Source organism: Festucalex cinctus, chromosome 16 (assembly GCF_051991245.1).
Source record: "Festucalex cinctus isolate MCC-2025b chromosome 16, RoL_Fcin_1.0, whole genome shotgun sequence".
NCBI classification, from domain to species: domain Eukaryota; kingdom Metazoa; phylum Chordata; class Actinopteri; order Syngnathiformes; family Syngnathidae; genus Festucalex; species Festucalex cinctus.
In genome coordinates this window covers 13,362,217-13,384,641 of record NC_135426.1, presented here as the reverse complement: position 1 = coordinate 13,384,641, position 22,425 = coordinate 13,362,217, and the positions used below count along the sequence as shown (strand labels likewise).

Below are 22,425 nucleotides of genomic sequence, written 5' to 3'. Positions count from 1 at the left end.
ATCTGAGACATCTGTCGACCTTTGCTTTGGAAATGTTAACCGACCACTCGATGTTTTCACCTTTTGCCCGGCACGTAATAGTCGAGGTCCTCCGGAGCAACAGGCTCGGATGGGAAGTGAGGTTTTGGAGTGAGGGTGGAGGGGGAGCAGGAGGGGGGGGTACTGTTCTGCTGCTCTCAGGCGGCTGTTGCTTAGCAACCGCCACCGCCTCGGGGGAGGATAGTAGGTACAAAGACAACAGGGAGGACGAGAAAAACGAAGGGAGGCGTAATCAAGGATGAATCCAGAGTTGACGGGGTCACGCACTCGCTGGCCACATAATTAGGTACACGCAGCCATTTGGTAGAGGCTCATATTGGGGGGGACAATTTTGCTATAACTGCTCTTGGGAAATATAAAAAGCAAACTTTTGTAGATAGCTTTTGTGTTTATTCCGTGGCACTGTTGCTAGTGTGTGCGTGTGAGCGAGATGAAGCTCACAAACACACACAGGAACAGACTGATGCTGAAGGATAAAGACGTGCAGCTGAGATCTATCAGCTACGAGGCTGGCGAGGGTGCTGTGCGCTGACACTGACTCACACATTCGTGTAGCAATCTCAGTGTGAGTTTCATTCCCATCATGGTGTGTTTTCCCGTTAGAACTCTTTTGTGTTGCTGCACTCATCTTGCTGTGGATGATAGTCAGCAGGAGACATTCCTGATTGTGTGTTTGTGTACAAGGTACAAGGCCCTGCAGCCACAGTCGCCAGGGAGGGGATGAAGTCATGGAGGAGAGTTGAAGGTCGGCCCGCAAAAAGGAGGTCAAGGCAGCCAGACTCACTTGAGAACCAACATGTTTTGTGTTTTAAAAAAAGGTTAGGGTGGGTTCATTTTTGTTTAAAATATTTAACGAATATACGAAATTTGATAATAAAGATATAGGTACAAATCTTTCCACCACCTACCTTTCTACCTGCTTACCTGTCTGTCGTCTGTTTTGAATGCAGCTGTACTGAGTTTGTCCACATGATGGCAGTAGAATCCCTAATTTGTGTGTATGTACAACTTTAACCCCGAGCGGGTTCATTCTGATGAATTTGGATGAATTGGCGACCTTGTAACACCCCAAAATAGACAAGTTTTGTTTTGTGCATGGTGTTTATCAAGCGTGTGTATCACATTCCTCTCCTTGCTTTTAGACTATTTGCACATTTCAATTTTTCAACAACACGCAAGGATTATAGATAATGTCACTTTTTTCTAGAGATAACTAAAAAGCATTGGAGTGTCTTTTTAGGTTTTGTGGTGGAGGGGCGCTCTTGCTCTTCCATCGAGGATCATTTTGTATTTATTTTTTATTTTTTTTTCCTATAGGAAAATAAAGCGCATCCGAGACCAGAGGTCCGAATCAGAATTTGTGTGCGAGCAACCCAGAGAGGTACTTTACGACATCCCTCCGTTTTTCCTTTCTTTTCTTCTTCTTTTTTTTTTTTTTTTTTTTACGCCTGAATGTATTGTTTTGGCTCGGTGCGCCCCGCCTCCCAGTCAAAGAACGGGGTTTTTGCTCCCAAGTGCTGCGTCTCCACTCGCCCCCTCCACGCTCGGTTCTGGTGTTCCGGCCCGGGTCCTGGCGGTTTTGTCAGTACGCGGCGAGCCTCCGTGCAGGTCGGACCGGTGTTGGGATCGTGACGTCGTCGTGCTGTTTTGCCAGCCAGTAGGACCGGATCTCTCACACACGTATTGGACCCAGGCTTGCTTCTTTATCTCTTTTTTTTTTTTTTTCCAATTAAAGCACTTCATAAGTTTTTTTTCCTAAGCAAAGTGTGGATGCTTATTTTTTTTTTAACTCTTGAAATTGACGCTCCCAGCTGACCACGTTTGGATTCTTTCTCCATTCTTTCATTGAATTCTCAAATTGAGAATTGAGCATTCGTGGATTTACAGCTGTCTGGAATTGTGATGTGCACCGACAGGACTTGACAAATCTTTAATAAGCGTGGAGATGTGGAGTCCGGTGGCACATTTTCGCCTTTAAAGTCTATTTTGAAGAAGAAGAAAAAAATCCAAATGTGCATTTTGTTTGTATTGTGTGTTGTATGAGGCATCGGGGCAAGGTAATGGGAGAGGGTGCACACACAACAAGGGAGCGTTGTTCGAAACTGAGACAATTGAGGCACAAGAAGAGAATCGCTGCTGGCTTGTGATTCATTTGACAACATTGGATTCGCTGGAGTTCTATTTGCGTCCTGGACCAACGCCAATTTTTGTGTGTGCAAAAGGAGCACGAATGGCACATTAATGTGGAAGTCATGGGAATGCTGCTGAAATAGTCCAGAAAGTTTTTTTTTTTACCCCTTTCTTCATTTATCTCACTGAATCCTGACCCCATGAGGTTCTGACTCACCTCCAGTTTTGGAAGTCTTCTTTTTATTTTATTTTCTTTTTGGCAGCACCACCTGTGGTTCCGAATTTGGAGATGGCACGTCTATGGAGTGTGAATGGATTGTGGGTCCTGCTGGCGTTTGTACTGGATTTACTGGGAACCACAGCCAGCAACATGGAGCCCATCTACTGGAATTCTCTCAATGAGAGGTAAGGATTCGCTGTCACTGACATATTTTGGCTCTTTGGTTTGTATTTTAGAGTTAAATCATTTTCTAGTAGCCTTGGGTCTGCCACCTGTGGTGACAGAAGTGGAATCAAAAATCCTTTTAATGTCATGTCAGGGAGTCCAAATATCACGTTTATCCTTTTAAAAGCCATCCGCGGAGGGTTGCTTTGAGGGTCAGAAATAGTACCGCTGAATTTCCAAGAGCTGTTTGGCTAAGAGAGAAAAAGTCTCCCCTCTGGCAGTTGAAATTCCTTTTGAATGCAACAAGTCAGCAAGCGGAAGTTAAAAATTGTCACACACCTCTTTGCTCGAAAAACATTCCTGCTTTTTGTTTGCCTTTGAGACAGTTGAATGCACAGCAGATGCTCAGAACACCTGCACAGTCTAATGGCATATCCAGCACAATAGCTATTGTTGGAGGTGTTTCTAATCATTTGACTCTAGTATGCGCGCTGTGTTTGACCGATTTGGCAGACACAAATTAGTGAACAAATTCTTCAAAAAAAAAAAGTGTTGAAATCTGTCAAACAAAGCATAAGACAAAGAGTTAGGTGCAATGGTATTAAAAGAACCACATAGCTTAAACTTCCAGTCAGGTAGCTTGATGCTAAAGTTAAATAGTGTCTATGCCGTGGTGCTATATCTCTTTAAGCAACAGAGTGACAGACATAACAGTGCTCACAATCCCTTATTCTTTATCCTCTGCGAAGAATGACTAATACTAGTACCATACTGATGAGCAGAAAGCAGTTCAATAAACTGTGCATCCGACTGTCTGTCTTATACTACCCCCAGATGGCCAAGGTGGAATGGAATTTTCATTCTTTTGAATGGAAAAAGATGATTTGTTGTATTGATTCAACTCAAGGCACCACTAAACTTCTAAAAACCGAGCAGCATTACCTCCTCCAAGGCATTTTATGGTCATGGGCCAAAGAATAACCAAGATGTGGGAATTTGTTAGAAATGCAAGTGCACTTCTCGTCTTTTTGTCTTGGGGAACAAATTGTAAATGGTTGAATACATTTTTGAACATTGCTACTGGTGCTCTACATCGCATCACAAATTCACACTCAGGCGCACTCTGTCTTTTTTTATTTTATTTTTTAATTTATTTTTTTAGTATTGCGTTCATGTGCTGGAGGCTACGGCCAGCCCGGCTTCTCCTCTTCCCGTGCGGGATGCAACAGTGTACGGGAGCCCCCCTCCCATTGTGGAGCCAGGCATGAAGCCTCTAATGAGGGTTTTTGTTGTCAGCAGTGGGTGGATTCAGCCCACAGGGTTGGACGTGGAGCCAAAAGGGGGTGCATTTCTGAATTTGTGGTGAAGCTAACTGCTAGCAGGCTTTTTTTTTTTTCCAGGCCGGTACAGGTGTCTCCGTGCTATACTCCCTAATGGAGTTTAGTGTAAGGTGGCCTGGAAGGCAATTAGTGGGGGTGCGAGGCTTTGACGCCACACTCTGTCATCTGCAAAGGGGTTGCTCATATATGCAAAGTACAAAGCCTGTTGTACGCCATTGTGTGCCTTCACAAAAGCTTAGCATTCATACTTAATCAGCTTAGTCCGTCCTTCACTTTATTTCTTTTTTACACACATCCATGCACTTTCTGCCTTTCCCTTTCCATGCTGTGTTGTGTGTTAGAGCTGTAGTGATGAGGCAGGCACGCTTTACGGTGCTTACAGCCAGTGGTGGCAAGTACAAATATTTTGTTACTAATCTTGTTTTTCAGGTACCTCGAGTATTGATTTTCTCATGACTTTGAACATTTGAACGCAAAGATTTGTCTGTTTTCTATTGTCAAAATAGACTTACTGTTGATGTCGAAAACTCATAAAAGAGAGAAAAGGAAAAGTCAACCAACCAGGTGAAGAAACTGCCGGCTGGCAGTCAAAAATAGTCTGTTCACAATGTTGGCAAAGCCATCATTTAGCTAACGCAACTAGCATTTTGAGCAAATAAAACTTGCGCCAACACATCTCAGCTTCTGGCATTCAAAAATTGTCTGCCCAATCTGAAAAAAACACACACAAGCAGCTGAACTTTTTCAGTTGTGATCATTAACTAGCTAGTTTAGCATTTTTTGTTGTCAGTTCATGACGTTAGCAAAGCTATCGTTTTGCTACTGAAGATAGCAGTTTGAATAGCATCAACGTTGAGCCCACAATAGCTAGCTCTTGATTAAAATAATGATTTATATTGTATATATTTGACAGTAAAATAATATTTTTTACTTTTATACTTAATTTAATTCTGTAGTTTTACAAGTTTTTTTTTTTTAATGCTTTGGACTTCTGAACTCAAGGCGAGCAGACGCAGTCGTCCGACTCCATCACGCGCGCCTCACGTCAGGTCGGTGTATTAAATGGACTGTCACGTTGTTAACCTCCAGACCTCCTGATGCGCCGCTTTGAAGCTCGCTCTGTCCACCTATGGAATCCTCGCCGTCCCACACCAGCGCCCAACTTTTTCTTCCAGTCTTGTTTTATTTATGGACAATGATTGCGCTGGTGAGATCATACAGTATAGGATGAAAGTGAAGAAAACTGTTAATGGGAAGGTGTGTGGGAGGTTTTAAGTCTTTTTGAGTGAGCCAAGTTGTGCTTGGCTTTGTCGGAAGCAGAATTTGCCCAGTTAATTGATGGTATAATCCGATAAGTTTTAATGAGCGTCTTTTTGACTGTCTTTAAAATGCACACCGTGTTGTAAAATAGCTTGATCGATTTAAGTACGTTATATTACTCATAATATTTGAGGTAAAAAGCAAGAATGTGTGCGTTTCATCTAATTTATTTATGAAATTTGTACTGTACTGGTCCTGTCTGGCTAGCATCTGTAAGGAAACAGGGCCATATACTTTATATCTATTTTGTGGGTTGGTCTGGAATTTAATAGAGAGTGATGAGATCACACCGAACAGCCTTTAATGACTCATTCAGATGAATTAATGTGCACAAATAGATTGCCGAGATGACGTAATGGTGCCTCTCGTTGCCCCCTGACATGATGTGACTTCTTAAAAACAGAGGTGGGAGGTCGCTACTTTCTTAAATGGATGCTAGAGGTGGTCTCCTCACGTAGTTGTAGTACAACGATGCCCTTCCTGGAGACGTTAGGTTAATCCCCCTCCCTACTGCTTCCAGTTCCTCAATAATTCATTAATCGCCTGCTAATTGGCACCGGATAAAAGACAAGCTAACTAGGCTAAGTGTTTCTACTACAAACAACAACGGGGGAGAAAATGAGAGGGAGATTTTACCAGAAAAATTGTGGAAATAGTGTCATAATAGGTGACATATATAATGTAGTTTATGAAAACATAACATAATTCAAAAGAATTGAACAGTTTAATGCTGCAATCCAACTGTGACTATCGATGCTAACCGTTAGCATGCCACTGGCATTTTGCATTGTTTGTTTACATTAAGATAAGCAGAGTAAGGCCAAGCAATGTGGTTGTTTTAAATACACAACATGACAGTAAACTTTAACTGGAAGTGAAAATAAACAGCTTCAAGCCACTTTTTTGTTTTTGTTTTGTTTTGAGGTACCACAACCGCGAACGGTTCAGCAATATTTAGAGGTGTCATGTATGTGAAACTCGCCAGTCGAGTTAGAGGAGGACCCGCTATCTGGAGAGGAGAGCAAGTGCGGTCGCGAGTTCTGCTCGGTTCAGATGAAGCAGACAGACAGAGTGACTGATTGTCTTCGGGTCGGAACCGCAGCGAGTCGCTTCCTGGCCACATGCGACCGGGTAAAACCTCCCATTCCTCATCTCTGACACCTCCCGCCACGTTCAGCTGCAGGAGGTCCAACCGGGTGAAATCCAGTAAGCTTTTAAAGAAACTTTTTGGGCCGAACCAGCACTTTGATCAGCTCGGCATGAAGCCCTCAGAGAACTGGCAGCTCTGTGGTTCCTGTAATAAGTTGGAGGGAAAGAAAGAGTTTAAAAGCTTCAACCACATGTGTCTTGTACTCAGACTTGTAATAGGGAGAGAAGTTGTTGCCATGGCGACCCATCATTTATCTTAACAGTCTGTAATGGGCCTTTTCAGAATTACTTCACACGATTACCTTTTTTGATGTTGCTTGACGTCCTCGAAGACAATCAGAGCAGTCCAATTATGATCGCAGGTTTGAAGGTGTGAATTTATGTCAGCTAGTTGCAGCGTAGCTCGAGAGGAGCAATCGTCTCCACGGTAACATGCTCATGAGCTGGTTTCCCTCACAGCCCTTCTCCACCTTCATGAGCTCCGCAGGCTTTGTACTCTCTCCTTGTGTGTGCGCACAGTTGTAATTAGTGCTCCAAAGAGCGCGGCCCATCTGGATTTGGCGTTAACCCACCGTTGTTGCGCCGCGACCTCGGAAAACTCACGCTCCATTTCCTGTACTAAATATAACTTGAATGGGACTCGTGTCATAAATACGATATTACGTTTTGGAGGCTTATATGCGGCGCTGTTGAGAGAGGTGACGACTTTTTAACCAAAATCACATGGCCTTTACAGATGATCCAATATTTTTTTTCTGTTTTGTTGTGCAATTTGACGGCCTCTCAATAACATCCTCTGAGCAAAAATGTTGACACATTTCTTCTTCTTCTGTTACAAAGTCATCACTGCAGTGTCCCAGACTGGCCTGGTTCTTCTTTTTTTCTTTGCTCCCCCCCTCCGCAGAAGAATGCTGATACAAAGGGTCAGAGTGGGCGGAGTTATTAGCGCTCTCCTTCTTTGGTGTGGAGTTGATGGATGTGCAGTGCTGTGTTCCAAGCATGCCCAAATCGCCTTTGGTTCTTCCACACAGAATCTTGACCTTATTTGTGTGAACTGGGGACAGAAAAGGAATTTTCATGAACTTTTCCCACACATTTTGTAGGAAGGCATGACGACGCTAGCTAGCTGCAGTGGCCTGACAATCAAACAACCTTTTCAAAGTGGTAGTTTGAGTGCTCGTCAGGCGTGGGTGTGAGGACTTTTATACGAGTCTGCGTGGGCTGTTTGTGTACACTGGGTACACCCCCCCCACACACACACCTTCCCCCACAGTCCCCAAACACATGCCTGCTCGCTCCCCCGCCGCTTCCACCGCTGCTGTCATTACTGCTGCCATTATTTGCAAAACAAGGCAGACAAAGGCAGTTTTGGGCGTGAAAACAACAGAAAGCGGCCACAACCACTTGACCCTATCAAGCAGTGATGAGGTGATGTGGAGTGGGGGTGGTGGGTTGTAAAGCCAGGGGAGAGATAATCCCTCTAGTAATGGTCACCCCCCCCGCCATGTCCTGCGCTCTAACGTGGCGCGCTAGGCTGTCAATCACTCAACAAAGCTGTCTGTAAGGGGATTAGGAATCATTGGACTGGCCCTATGCACCCCCTCACCCTCACCTCTATCCCTTTTTGCCTTTTCACCCCTTCATTCCACCTCTGCTTCATTTGCTGCCCTCTTTTTTTGTTGCACTTCCTGCTTGGAAAACTGATGTTTTGGTTGCCATGGGAACAATATCACGTGTATCAAATGCTGTCGGAAGATTGTTATTCCTTGCCCCTTCTATCTCGCTATCTTTGTTGTGTTTAGTGCTTTTTTTTTTTTTTTTTCTACTTTATCCTGAACAGGTTCGCCCGCCTGCATCCTGATTATTTACTTTTAGGGCGTTTTTTTTTTTTTTTTGTGCATCTCATTTGCCTCAATCTGACTAGTTTGACCGGTCGTCGGACGGCAAGGGGTTAATCTCCACCGATCCTGCACACACTCCATAACGGGTTTTTCCGTTTTGCGTTTTGAGCTAATACACGTCTCGTTTTACGAATGACTCGATTTACGAGTTTTTCGCAATACGAGCTGTCCTCATCTTCACTTACGTTAGGGAACTTCACAACAAGCAACTTCAAGCTGTTAGTTGCCATTCCAAGATGAATTTTAAATATGAAACAAAGAGAATTATGCATGTATGTAATCAAACCACATAACTTGTGTAATTCTAGCTTAATGCTAACACACAATGGAAAACACTATAGATGGGTTAAGGAAACTAGCATTGATATAACAGTAGTTGTGAACCTTTAAAAGTTTAATTTCTTTTCCAAACCCCTCAAATTCTACAAAAACGCCAATAAACATTAAGTTATAATTAGTGCTATCAAACGATTAAAGTATTTTAACTCATTAATCTCCCAATTTTCCATAATTAATCACGATTACTTCTGCCTCTACTTTTGTCTTCAAAGCTTGAAACAAACAGATATTTGCTTGAGTAAAATCTTGGAATTAATTTAAAATCATCAAATAGAAGTATATTTAGAATCAAAGATGCTCTAATAGCTTTATTTGACCATTTTATAGAATACTTATTCTGTAAAATACAACTGTAAACAAAACAATCAAAATTGACGCAAACAAGAACTCAGAACTTCTTGCTTCCAAGTTTAGTTCTGCTCACGAGCACCACACCCCCGCAGCATTGGTTTGCAAGGCCCTGTGGAGGTAACTTGGTCAGGGAATTTTGCTCTGAGAAGATACTCCAAGGACGTACAACTAATATGCAATTTGAATTTGGCTCTGCAAAGTGGCCAAATTACTTTCGAGTTCTCCATCAAGCATCAGGCAAAACTATCCATGTTTATTCATCTTCCCGCCAGTGACTCATCCAAGTTTGGCTGCATAGAGTTAACAGAGTTATTTTTTTTTTTTAACGCTTTAATGAATTTAAATGAATCTCCAGAGTTCATGCTTTAATTTTGACAGCTCTATAATATCACCATTGACAACTTGACAGTTTATGTTGCGCTTACACTGGGTCTTATACTGCCCTGTACTACATGAGTAGGCCTAATGTATTCGATGAGGTCATCATCATCTAATTGAAAGGCATATAATGCAAGTAATGATGTCATGTTTCAGTCCATGCACTTTTCGAAGGCAAGCAAAGGATGCTGGGAAAGGGTTTATGCTTTGAAAGAGTCCAAAAGATGCGCCCATGGGGGCTCCTATGACGCCATCCCCCCCAACTCCATCCCTCTCACCGGTCCCTTTGTCACACTTGTGTCCATCTCTCATCTGCCCTCCCTCCCTCGTCCTCCTTTTCAAAGCCTGTCGTGCTTTCTTTGAATGCACACATGCAGGCAGGCATCCACTCCCATAACTCCGGCATAACCGAGGGAATAATAGGAGCCGGGAATACTGAGATAAAGCGTCAAAGTGGGGAATAAAAGGATAAAGCAAGCTGAGAGGGATCCAGATCCAGAGACTTCATATTATTAATTTACGTGGAGAAAGAACGGGGAATTTCTCTCACCCGCCTTCTTCACTTCCATAGTGGGACACAATGGAGTGATTGGAGAAGGGGGCGCAGAGAGGTATAATCCATCCCGTGCTATAAACTGCGGGGTTAACCGTTTCATAGCCGTCTTTTCCATACACCCCTCGCCGTCTTTCCCTAATCTTTGTCCATCTCCTCGCTTCCCACCTCCAGCCATCCACCTCTCTGCAGGCCTCGCCGCTAATCCGCCAGCATTGCTTCCAGACCCCTAGGCTGGAATAAACCTGCGCTTAGCTTCTGTGTGTGTATTTAGTGTGGTTGTGTGAATTTAGTAGGAAACGCTACACAATGATCTACTCATTTCATGCTAGCTCCTTATTTTGCGGCAACAAAAGCAGTGCTGTGAAATAGACCGCCGCATATCCACAATTCGACATTTCACCTATTTGCGAAAGTAACCTTTTTTCCTGGAATTTTAGCATATGTTTAATTGAGATGGTTGTTGTTACCTGTGAACAGAACTAAAAAAGTATAACTTCACCGCAGAAGTCTGTTATACGTGTAGGAGGAAGTTCCGTATTAGATTTGTGATTGACATGGGCAATAAAGTCCTTACATTTTTTATGTATTGTGACAAAGTATGTTTATTGTATTTTAGAGAGTTGTCAGATTCTTGTGGTATCATAACCATGAACAAAAGTATCACCAATATTCCGCTGAACATGCACTAGTATTTCTTTTACGAACTGATGCTAGTTAGCTTGTTAGCTCATCTTTCTCACGTGTGAGTTGTCAGATTCTTGTGGTATCATAACCATGAACAAAAATATCACCAATATTCCACTGAACATGCCCGAGTATTACTTATATGAACTGATTTTAGCCATGCTAGTTAGCTTGTTAGCTCATCTTTCTCACATTTGAGTTGTCAGATTCTTGTGGTATCATAACCATGAACAAAAGTATCACCAACATGGCACTGAACATGCGCGAGTATTACTTTTATGAACCAATGTTAGCCATGCTAGTTAGCTTGTTAGCTAATTTTTCTCACTGGTGAGTTGTCTTGTGGTATCATCACCACGAACAAAATATTCCAATATTCCATTGAACATGCACTAGTATTACTTTTATGAACCGATGTTAGCCATAGCTAGTTAGCTTGTTAGCTATTTTTTTTCACATGTGAGTCTAGTTTATATTTTACCATTTGTAGATATGCTAACTCTTGTAGCCGGTTTCAAACTGTAATTTCAAGACAGAGTTATAGTAACATTAGCGTTATTTTGAATTTGTCGGAGTGACGGGTGGCACGCGCTGTGTGTCCCACAGGCTTGACATCACATGGCAGCCCATGACGGCGTGTTTGCGCTTGGCATCGTGTTCCCCTGTTGAAATTGGCCGCGTATCCCCCCCTCATCTGGCACGGGAAGAAGGGGAGGGTGTCCCGCGGCGAGGGATTACGCTGACTTACACCGGCACACACAAACACACACATACGAACATGCACTCGTCTTGTTGGCGCGTCTCGAAGAAATGCAAAGCGCTTTTTCGCCTGTGCACATGAGCTCCTGGCAGTGCCGGCTTATTGGACGGCGCTGAGGAAGATGTGACTTTGTGTGTGAGCTTTGGACGCTTTGGTTCTCATTTTTTTTATGTATTTATTTATTTATTTATTTATTGGGTCCAGGGATGTATTTAACTCATTCACTGCCATTGACGTTTATTTTAGTCTTTAGCCAACAGTTTATATTCTTTATATTCGGTAGACGTGGAATAGTCTCGCTCAGGCTTATTTTTTGTTTTACTGGTGCACCTCATATGTAACTATGCACTTTGTTAAATGATACCTATTAATTATTTATGTCCCAAAGACCCCCAAGGGAGCCCAGTTTGAGAACCATGGTGTAAAGCGAGGTCGTGTGTGTACCGGCCGTGTGAAATCGGTTCGTGTCATGATCCCTGCTGACACTGCAGCAACTCCTGCGTCTCCACAAATCTGTGTTGCACACTGTGTCTTTGTCCTGGAAGGTGGAGGGCGAGGAGGGAGGAGGGGGTCCCTCGGCCCGGCCCGGCCCGGCCCATTGTACCAACCTGATTGAAAGGTGTGTCTGGCCTTTAGCCTCTCATCTGGTCGACCTGCACACGCACACACTTTTACACACCGGGCGGGCGTGGAAACCCAATTCTGTCTTTTCTTTTCTCGCCTTTTCAAAAAAACTCCAGCCAATTACGGCCCCCGCCATTCTCCCCGTGCTCTCCACCTTCCTTAACAAGCAATCTTGTTAATGTCAGTGCTCCTATTTCGCCTCCCATCTCCTCGTCCTCCTCCTCCTTTTCGCTCACTTTCAGGAAAATGAGAACAAATGTTGAGATGTACAGAAAAGCCTGAGCGTCTATCACAAAGATGGAATAGACCATATATATATATATATATATATATATATATATATATATATATATATATGTATATATATATATATGTATATATATATGTATGTATGTATGTATATATATATATATATGTATGTATGTATATATATATATATATGTATGTATATATATATGTATGTATGTATATATATATATGTATGTATGTATGTATGTATATATATATATGTATGTATATATATATGTATGTATGTATGTATATATATATATATATATATATATATATATATATATATATATGTGTGTATATATATATATATAATATGGGTGTGCATCTTTCCACAAATCACTGTCATTACGTGCGGTGCGCTCTGATTCAAACACGGTTTGATTTGAGAGTGGAATGATTATATTTGGCTCGACTCAGTGGATTACAATTTGATTCGATATGGTATGGCCCAGTTCTAGAGGGGTATGATGCAATGACTTTTTTTTTTTTTTTTAAATTGTGATTTGACATACATGTGAATTAACTTGTCAGTACTGTAATTGTGCCAATTCCTTCTAAGATATCGTATATCTCTCAAAATAAAAAGACGATTTGATACGTATCTCGATATATTTCAAAGTGGTGGAACGAATCGATTTGGTTCAATTGGATGCAAGCGCATATTTTGAAAATCAAAAAAGGACTTTCTGGAAAAATGCACCACAAAATTAGAAAGTTGCCCTCAAATGAAGTCAGTAGGTGGGTTTGCATCCAAACAATTTACTGAAAATGCCCGTTTCCATCTGTTCTTCTTTTGCGAATATTGAGCCTGTAGCTGGCGGTATACACCATATAAATGTGATCCACCAGTAATTTAAAAGAAGAAGAAGAACAGGAAGGCACTGCCGTGCTTTGACTTCGTATGAGTTTGCTTTTGTAATGCTTGATAAACTGTTGCGTTTATTTGCTGTTTTCCATCTAAAATTGCATTAATATTCGGCTTCTTTAATTAATTCCAAAAAGATTTCTGTTTCATCACCCCGCCCCCCCCAAACATACCTTACATTATCGTCCGACATTGCTTTCATACATATGACGTAATATTCGGTCAAAACGTGTGACGTGTATCCAGTCTTATCCGCGGTTATTCGCAAAACCCGATTCCATATCCAAAATTCGCATTTTCTTTTTTTTGATACGCTTCAAAATCCACCCCCTCTAAGAGTAAAAACTTTTTTTTGCGATTTTTGTACCCTTTTTTTTTTTTTATTTCTAGTATTTACATTCAGTTTTATTTTAATAAAAATGGGTGGATGGAAACCCAACTATTGATTAGCAAAACTGCTCTACAAAAAAAAAAAAAAAAAATCAATTCAAATCTTCATATACATGTTTATATATTAGATTTCGTTATTAAAAAGCATAACATTCATTTTTGGGGTGGGCTGGATTGGCATTTCATTAAATTTCAAAAACTAATTGAGTTACCGCCGCACTGACCTGGTTGCTGATGTAGCGATGCAGCGCTGAGGGGCTGGCGAGGCCGCGGCCGACTCTGCACCAAGCCCAGACGCTTCCCGTCATTTATGTGTGCGCCGAATGAATAATGTCCAGCCATTGAGTGCCGTAAATTATTCAGAGGCTTCATGCGTGGAAACAGTATAATTCCATGTTGAGTGTGAATTAGCCTCCGTTTTGCCCTCAGGCACATTTCTCACTCAACCTCAAGGCCTCATGGGAGATTAAAAAATGCCAAATGCCATTGAAGATGGACCCGTGATTTTCATCCAAGCCATGTTGAGTGGCCAGAAGCACCTGAATTGTGTGACTGTGCTGTCTCTATGGGTGGATTTGTTCCCAATTTCCATTGATGTTCATTTCCGATGATTATTTAGACACTCACGAAACATATACTGTAAAATATGTCAGCTGTCAATCAAATGTCACTTCCGCACCTGTAATAATGAATGCTACCTCATGTCGCAACTGCTCCTCTGCTTCTTATTGCCTTTTTGTCTTCAATTGAGTTGGCAAAAGACATTAAGGAGTGTGTCAAGCTGCAGCGAACTTTGAACTCTGTGATAAGAGTGCAGCGGGAGGACGGAGGTGTCAACTCAAAAAAACAAATCAAAAGTTGAAGGAATGTGCCCCAGGCTTAACCTGCAATTAGCGGGCTATGAATACTAACTGGGCTGCGACATCGCCGACTGCCGCACGATCCCGTTTGACCGCCGACTGCACGCACCTCTCATTGGCGCCACCAGCAACAGATCACGCCATCTCGGCCAATCGGGCGGCGGATGAGAGTGCGGGTGGGGATGTGGGGTGACAAAACGCTGGTCAAAACCTTGCCTCCATTCTGCCCCCCTCCTGCATTTGTGAGTGTTAATCTACTTTGTGTGCCTGCACGCAGCATCAGCACTCAAGCGAGACCCGTGACCTCTCACACCCAATGGTGGGGATGATCCGGGAGAGGCCATCTTGAAAGCCAATCAGCGTTCAAGCTTTCCCACTCTCTCAGGTAGTCGCCATTAGGGCTGGGGAAATAAAGGTCGCCCAAGTAAAATAGGTTGACTAAAATACAGCACATTAAGCTTCCCCGAAACACAGGAAAGGAAGTTCTGAACGTCCTAAAAAGTATTTATTATACCAAAATATAACCTCCCACTCAGGCTTAGGTGTTCATTACTTAACCAATAGAGGGCAGTCACGCACTAAACCTGCCCAGAAGAAGACAGGAACAGGAAGTTGCTGACCTCATGTAGCTAACCGCTAGCTCTACCCTTGTTTACTCATAGAAAAATGTTGAAGCATCGTCTCTAAGTGATTTTTATGACACTATTACATGTTTAATGTAGATATAATGGTGTATGTGTGAACTAAATGCTAGTTAATGTTTGTTTACCTTAAGTGGTAATCTCTAGCGTGCTAATGCTATTCACGATTGCTACCCTTTTAGCATAGGCTAATTTTGTTGGTGTTATAATGCATATGTATAGAAGATAATATGTCCAACCTTAGTGGATTAACACACAAAAAATGGGTTTATTACTTGATTGTTCGATGGAATAATCGACAACATAGTCTATTTTAAAAAGATTCGATCGTGACATCACTAGTCTAGTCAGTAGTCACCATAGCAAATACCAATAGTTTGAAATAAGTTCAAATAACCACTGTATTCCGTCACTCCATGAGGAACTATTTATACAAAAGCTTTATATTCTAGGAAAAATGACTATATTACCACAATTTATTGAGCAGCTGTGACTGTCTTCTCCCATCAGTACACATGTAGGCCTACGGTATATTGTACCTTCGACTGCAGCCTCTTGGCCATCCTTTTTCCCTCCTCTGCAACGTTGCATCAGCGGCACCCAGTCGCTCTCGGCTGTCAATCGGCAATTTCAAAACAGATCAGCTCCACAAAAAAAAAAAGTTAGCGGGAAGGCAACAAAACCTCCTGGGAGAGCCTGTCAAACAAAGGGAGGACTAAGAGTGTATTTCAACACCCTTTTTACACTTCATCTCCATCATGATTTGGGCTTTTACAATCTTTTCATGTATATTTGACTGTGTGTTTGTGCACGAGCTCAACTGAGGGTTGCTTTTTTTGCAACACTCCCCGCTCGGGAGCCCAGAGGTTGGGAATGAACACACACCCATCTGCGCACAGCTCCCCAGCCGAGCCTCCTGTCTATTTATTCCTCGATTCATCCGATTCTTTATTTATTTTACACGGCCCTTCCGAATGCAAATAGGGTCGGTATGCTCCCTGCCGAACTGGGGCGCAGCACGGGACCCGTGCACGTCTGTGTGTTTGTGTGTGTGGGAACCAGTGAGTAATAGAGCCAAAGTCCTTATCTGTCGCCAGAGAGCTGCCTGGCTCTCTCTCAGCTGTCAATCATCCAACCCTGGAGACAAACAGTCAGCTTCAAACAGAGGCAGAGAGGTTTGTGGGGGGGAGGCGTTGAGGATGAGGGGGATGAAGCAGCATAGGAAGGGAGGTGCGGATGAAGGAGTGGGGAGGCAGGTGTGCGTCGGGAGATGAGGGAAGTTTCGGATTGGCCAAAAAGATGCCTCCGTGGGACCCACAGACCTGTGGAGCGCTCCATGAATTAGACAGCCCCCATCACTCACAAGCGCGGCTGACTTTTTCACACTCCTCTTTAGGAGTTAAAGTGGGTGAGAAGTGGCTGAAGCGCACTCCCACGCACGCACACACATTCCGACACCGATAGCACTATCAATATCTTGACAGGAGTGGATGGTATTTTTCATGACCTGAAGCCGCTCACTTTTATATTTTCTCTCTGGTGATGGCGCACTCACTAAATGACACGACGAACTACTGAATCAAGTCTGCACACAAGATGGAATAGTCCATTGCGTGAGAAGGAACAAACCAACAGATTGGGTTACCATAAAATGTTGTGTTTAATATGCATCCGGGAAAAAACGCCCCCAAAAATCACCCTTAAAAAGCTGTTGTTTTTTTTCTTTGTATAATACAGTCTCCCGATTTGCTGGTATCATTTATTATACTGCGCAACTTTTTTTTTCCTGAGTGCCAAAAACGTTTTAATGAGTTGAGTAATTATGAGTCTAAAAATGACATCCATTTCTTTGAATTGGCTCTAATTTTAGAGAGATTGATATTTTTGACAATTAATTGATTGATAATTCATTTGGGGGCATCAAAAAGGCTTGTCGCTTATTCCCAAGCTTGTTATTTACTACTAATATTGACTAATCTTCAGAATTTTTTATTTTTGTGTGAGCTTTTACATAAATTCCCATAAAGTTTGATTGATGAAATGAAGTGACGTCAGTCTTAAAAGCACATTTGAGCCTGGTTTGTTCAGGCTGACAGCATCGATGTGTGCCGAGTCATTTTTGTCTCTTAAACTGCTTTTGAAAAGTAATCTGATTTTTTTTTTTTTTTTTGCCGTCTTGTTTGCTGCAGGCTAGCTAGCAACTAGCTAATGCTGGAGATGCTAACTCTGAATGCTGGAAACAGGCGCCATGTAATGCAATGTCAGCATAATTAAGTATTTTTTTTTATTTTTTATTTTTTTTATTTAAACGGCGTTTTTAATGCATCCAAGGCATGAATGTCAACGTATTACTGCATTTGGAAAGATTTTATTTTGAAGTTGGCCTCACCCTTGGCTGTGTGTTCCGTCATCGATAGCATGAACAATTGTTGCTTCTTTTAGTTTTGCTGACGGTCTCTACACATGAACAGTTTCTGGAAACAAAATTCTTAATTTGATAAATTTGTAACGTGAGACATTCAATATCATATTGGAATGTAAATGCTACTTTTTTTTTTTTTTTATGATTCTGTGTGTAGTACAGTACCCAAGGCTGGGTTATTTTGACCAAGCAGATTTTGTTGAATGCATTCCCAGAGGCACAATGTATATCATATAGAGATGGGCCAATACCAATAACAGATATTGTACCGGGCCCATACCTGGCCTTATGTCAAGATATCGGTACTCATGACGTTGTCATTTTACGATTAGAACTAGAAATTATAAGAAAAAAAATGCTATTAATTTTGTGTGTTCAACTATAAGGAAAAATGCTATATTGGGATATATCGGAAATTATTTATCTATCTATTGTGTGGCAATTTCTTTTGCATTAAAACTACTAGTGGTATTAGTTCTTGGTATTGGTGTTGGTGACTACTCGAGATGAATGCTTGTCCTGATTATCGGTCTGAAAATCCCTACAATGTATATTATATAAACAGGTACACCATGTGTGTCCTTCCATGCGCCAAGCAAGTACTGCTGTCATCCAAAGCGCTTAAAACTTCCTTTAGCGCAGGACGGGAGACGGCTTTTGGGACTTGGGGGTGGGGGGGTGGAGGGGTTGGTTGACGTGGAAAAAAGAAGGCAGCCGAGGCTTTGAGGCCCAAATGGCTTCAAGATGCCGGCGTCTGCCTAGCATGAGAACGTGAGACGGCAGCCTCAGCGCCCCTGCTCGGATGCAAACGCAATCATTGGGTTTGGGGTACCTAATGATGTGGCCTTGAGTGGAGAAAAGAGTCTTCTTTTTTTATTATATTGCATCTGTGGATTAAGAATTAAACTGAATAATTACCACGTGGTAAATGGCCAATCAGAGTTGGAACTGCCACTTGATCCCGCCCCTCACATGCCTTCAACACTTAAATGTATGTGACTTTTGGCTTCATTACATTTTCTACAACGGTACTCGAGGAATCGCTCGCATTTCTTCTCCCTTTCAAGTCCAAAGTGCTCTTTTGCGAGTTTACTCAGCGCGCTCGGGTTCAAGTCGACATCCCACCCACGAGTCTCCTGGCGCATATTTGGTGGTCCCGTGGGACCTGCGATGGATTACAGCGCTCTCCCGACACCGGGGCCCCGACTGAGCAGGAGCTGAGGCGTCCTTAGCTAAAGTTTCAAACGCTTTTGCACCCTGTGGCCTCTGAGGGGCACCGGCAGGATCAACATCTCACCTCGCAAACGATTGGACGGTTCCCGTGTGTATATATGCGTATGTGTGTCCACATATGCGTGTACGCCACAACACTGGCGAGCACAGGGTGACCTAATTAAATTAGCGAGGTGGTCGGCCTGAACGAGCTGAAGCTCAAAGACTCTTCACACACCAGCTGCCGCCATCCATTTAAGTGTGTGTGTATGTGTGCTACACATTTCAACTGGGAAAACCTCAGTGGGGCTTTTAAGTATGTGACACACACATACACACGCATGTCAGGACCCGAAGTGCTCCATCGTCGCACACCTCCACTAGAGCGCCTTAATGGGACCAATCCAGACTTGTATAAATCATCCACAGGAAGAAGAAGAAAGAAAAAAACGGCAAGGACAACAACCAAAAAAGCAGATGTGGGCAAAGTGGAGCTGTTAGGGAGACGTAGAGCGGCTTCACTTCCAGGTGACTCGCGACGCGCTGGGCAGGTCACCTCCAGGCATGTGGCCAACGTGAGCGGACGTGTTTGGGAATAAGACAATTTGCGGCGACGGGGACTTCGGAAGTCTGATGCACTGCGACTTATATCGAGTTGAGGAAGCGTTTTGGTAGTTGGAAGACAAACATTTGAAAAAGCTGAAATGGTTTGTAATGTAAATGTAGACTAGGAGTGTGACGATATATCGATATTGCGACCAATCGTAATACTTTCTCCAAATAGATTATCTACGCAAGTATCGCGATATTTGTAGTTAATATACAGCCACTGTGACGTACCTTTGCTGTTCATAATGGGAACTCAACACAACTTTATTTATAAAGCGCTTTAAGAACAGGCATTGCTGTATACAAAGTGCTGTACAGGTTCAAATTTCCCAAACTCTGTCTGAGGATGTGATGTCATGTGCGCATTGTGTACGTGAAGAAGGGATTGTGCAGTTTTATTTTTTGGCCACAGGTGGCAATAGCGATTCGACAATCAATTTTCTGCGTTTAGTAGCTTTAAAGAGATACTTGACTCATTGAATAATTTTCATCAGTCTAAAGTTAATATTTTGTCCAGATTGAATTTGATAATTTAGATTATTTTTCATGCACAATTAATTCCTTTAAAAAATAAATTTTCTACTTGCTGTTGACTGATTATGACATCACTTGTGCTGAGGAAGTAGGTCACGGCCAATCATGGCTCACCTGTTTTCTAGGTTTGGTCAGTAAACTGAGCCATGATTGGTTGTAACCTACTTTCTCAGCACTGGTGATGTCATCATCAGTCGACAGGAGGTAGAAAAATTACTTTTTAAATGTATTAATTGTACATAAAAAAATGACGTTCCCACACCACATTAATTATAGACAAAATATTAACTTTGTACTACTGAAAATGGCTCAATGAGTCAAGTTTTTCTCCATCTCCGGCGTGGCCATTTTGTAACTTGCTGTTGACTGAAAATGACATCACAGTTGCTCAGGGCTCAGATAACAACCAATCATGGCTCAGCTTGCGAACGTGACCTGATAGCATTCAGAAAACAGGTGAGCTGTGATCGGTTGTTTGTTCGCTGAGCCCTGAGCAACTGGGATGTCATTTTCAGTCAACAGCAAGTCGCAAAATGGCCGCCCACGGAGATGGATAAAAATGGGTGGATTTTGTTGCTTAATTGATATTCCACAAACACAATATTAATCAGAATGTCATGTTTAGACTAGTGGGAGTGCATAGAACGTTTTAATGTAAAGATTTTTTTTTTTTTACTTCCACTTTAACACTTTTCTGTCAATTCCAGTTTTCAAGCAGACTTCCTACATCATGTTAGCAGTCTGCTCATCACGGCTGTTGACTTATTCTCGTCGTCTTTTCTTTTTTTTTTTCTCCCAAGCTTGAATTTTAAAAGATGAAGTAAGGTGTCGGCGTCGGCGGCAGCGGGGGGTGTTGATGAGATGCCGAGCACGGAGCGTCTGCAACGCCGAGAGTCGCAAAGAAGCTGTGAACAAAAAGTTCTGAGCTGCAGATGCGGCAGCGGGAACATGAAAACACACACCCGCAAAAATTAAGTCAGGAAGGGGAAGAATGCAAATGAGGATGATGATGGCAACGACAAAAGCAGACAGGAGGAAAAAAAGTTCCTCCTGACCTGAATATGGCTGCCGTTTTCAAAAAAAAAAAAAAAAAGACATCCTCCTCCATCCTTTGCTTAGTTAGCTTGACGCTGCTTCATCTTAATGCGATGCGCTCATCTGCCGCATTGTGTCGGACGTCGTGCGCTCCCCTCAGCGGGGGCACCGCGACATGGGAGCTGAAGGGCGTGAGGTACACAACGTGTGCATTTGTGTGTGTGTGCGTGTGCACCCGTGCTCTTTGCAAATGCCAAAGCATCCAGCATGGATCCAACCTGCAACTGTGCTGTGATTTTGACTGGATGTGACACAGACGCTGCAGCATTCCCAACCGCCTCCAGTCAGAGAAATGTGTGTGCGATGACAAGGGCACAGTTACCTTCAAAGTCCCTGGGCGCCATATCACTTTTATTTTTTTTTATTTTTTTTTTGCTACCTGTCCTGTTGGGCAGCTTGTTTCCATGACTAGAGTTAGGGATACAAACCTATAAGATAGGGGTGTGCCTAGTACCTGGCGATTCTATCCGTATCACGATTCATAGGTCACGATTCGATTCGATACCGATTAATCCCGATATGAATCTATAAGTTGATTATTGTGATTTTTTTTTTCATTAAAATTAGAGATAGACCGATAAGGTTTTTTCGGGCCCGATACAGATACCAATTATTAGTAGTGAAGGATGCCGATAACCGATATTTGGAGCCGATATTCATTTTCACTAAAAAGGGACATCAAAATTTGGAAAAAAATACAAACGCCAGCTCTTATCTTTTTTTTTTTTTTTTTTTTTTTTTTTTTTTTTTTTTTTTAAAGCATATGTTTATTGAGCAACTTTTAGGGTTAGTAAAATATTTTTACGGGTTTTTTTTTTCTACACGAAATAAAAGTCTTCCAACATTTTAAAATATCCAAATTATTAAATTTTTACTTATCTCAGTTTTAATTTCAACCAAAAACAGAAGGTGCAGAGAGTTCCCAGGGTCGACAAAAATGAAAATAAAAACTTTTTTAAAACATTTACATTTAAATTAGTTTCCTGAAGTTAACACTTAAAAAAAAATGGATCTATTATCGGCCATATGATTCGTCAAAATGGCCGATGCCGATATTTCTCAAAATGCTAAATATCGGCGCCGATAATCGGCCCAGCCGATAATCGATCTATCCCTAATTAAAATTTAGAAAATACTCATCAGTAGGGGTGTGAATTGCCTTGCACCTGACGATTCGATTCGTATCACGATTCATAGGTCACGATTCGAATAGATGCGATTAATCCCGATACGGATTTATTAGTTGATCGTTGCGATTTTTTTTTTTACTCAAATTTAGAAAATACTAGTCAGTAAACTTGCACACTGTAATATTTGTATGAGAATGTATTATTTATCTGAAACCTCAGCCTTATAACTGTGAGCCACTGTATTTAAAGGACAGTTTCATGTTTGAACAGCATTGAAATAAAATATTAAGGCATAATGTTCCATTAATATAACATTTTTCCATGCTTAAGGTGCGAACTCTAACCATAAGGAAGATATTTTATTGAATATTTTTGCATCAAAAATGGATGTTTAAAAATCGATTCGGCCACCTATTGAAT

General features: G+C 42.0%; 1 protein-coding gene across 2 annotated transcripts in view; it reads left to right on the top strand.

Moving 5' to 3' along the window:
• Nucleotides 1-1,393: 1,393 nt before the first annotated feature.
• The window catches only part of efnb3b (ephrin-B3b), an 82,212-nt gene continuing 61,180 nt past the window's right edge, over nt 1,394-22,425 (top strand). For both annotated transcript variants that reach the window (XM_077500587.1, XM_077500586.1), the window contains exon 1: nt 1,394-2,574. In XM_077500587.1, the coding sequence (XP_077356713.1) occupies nt 2,459-2,574 (116 nt within the window). In that variant the 5' untranslated portion in view covers nt 1,394-2,458. The remainder of the gene's footprint in view (nt 2,575-22,425) is intronic.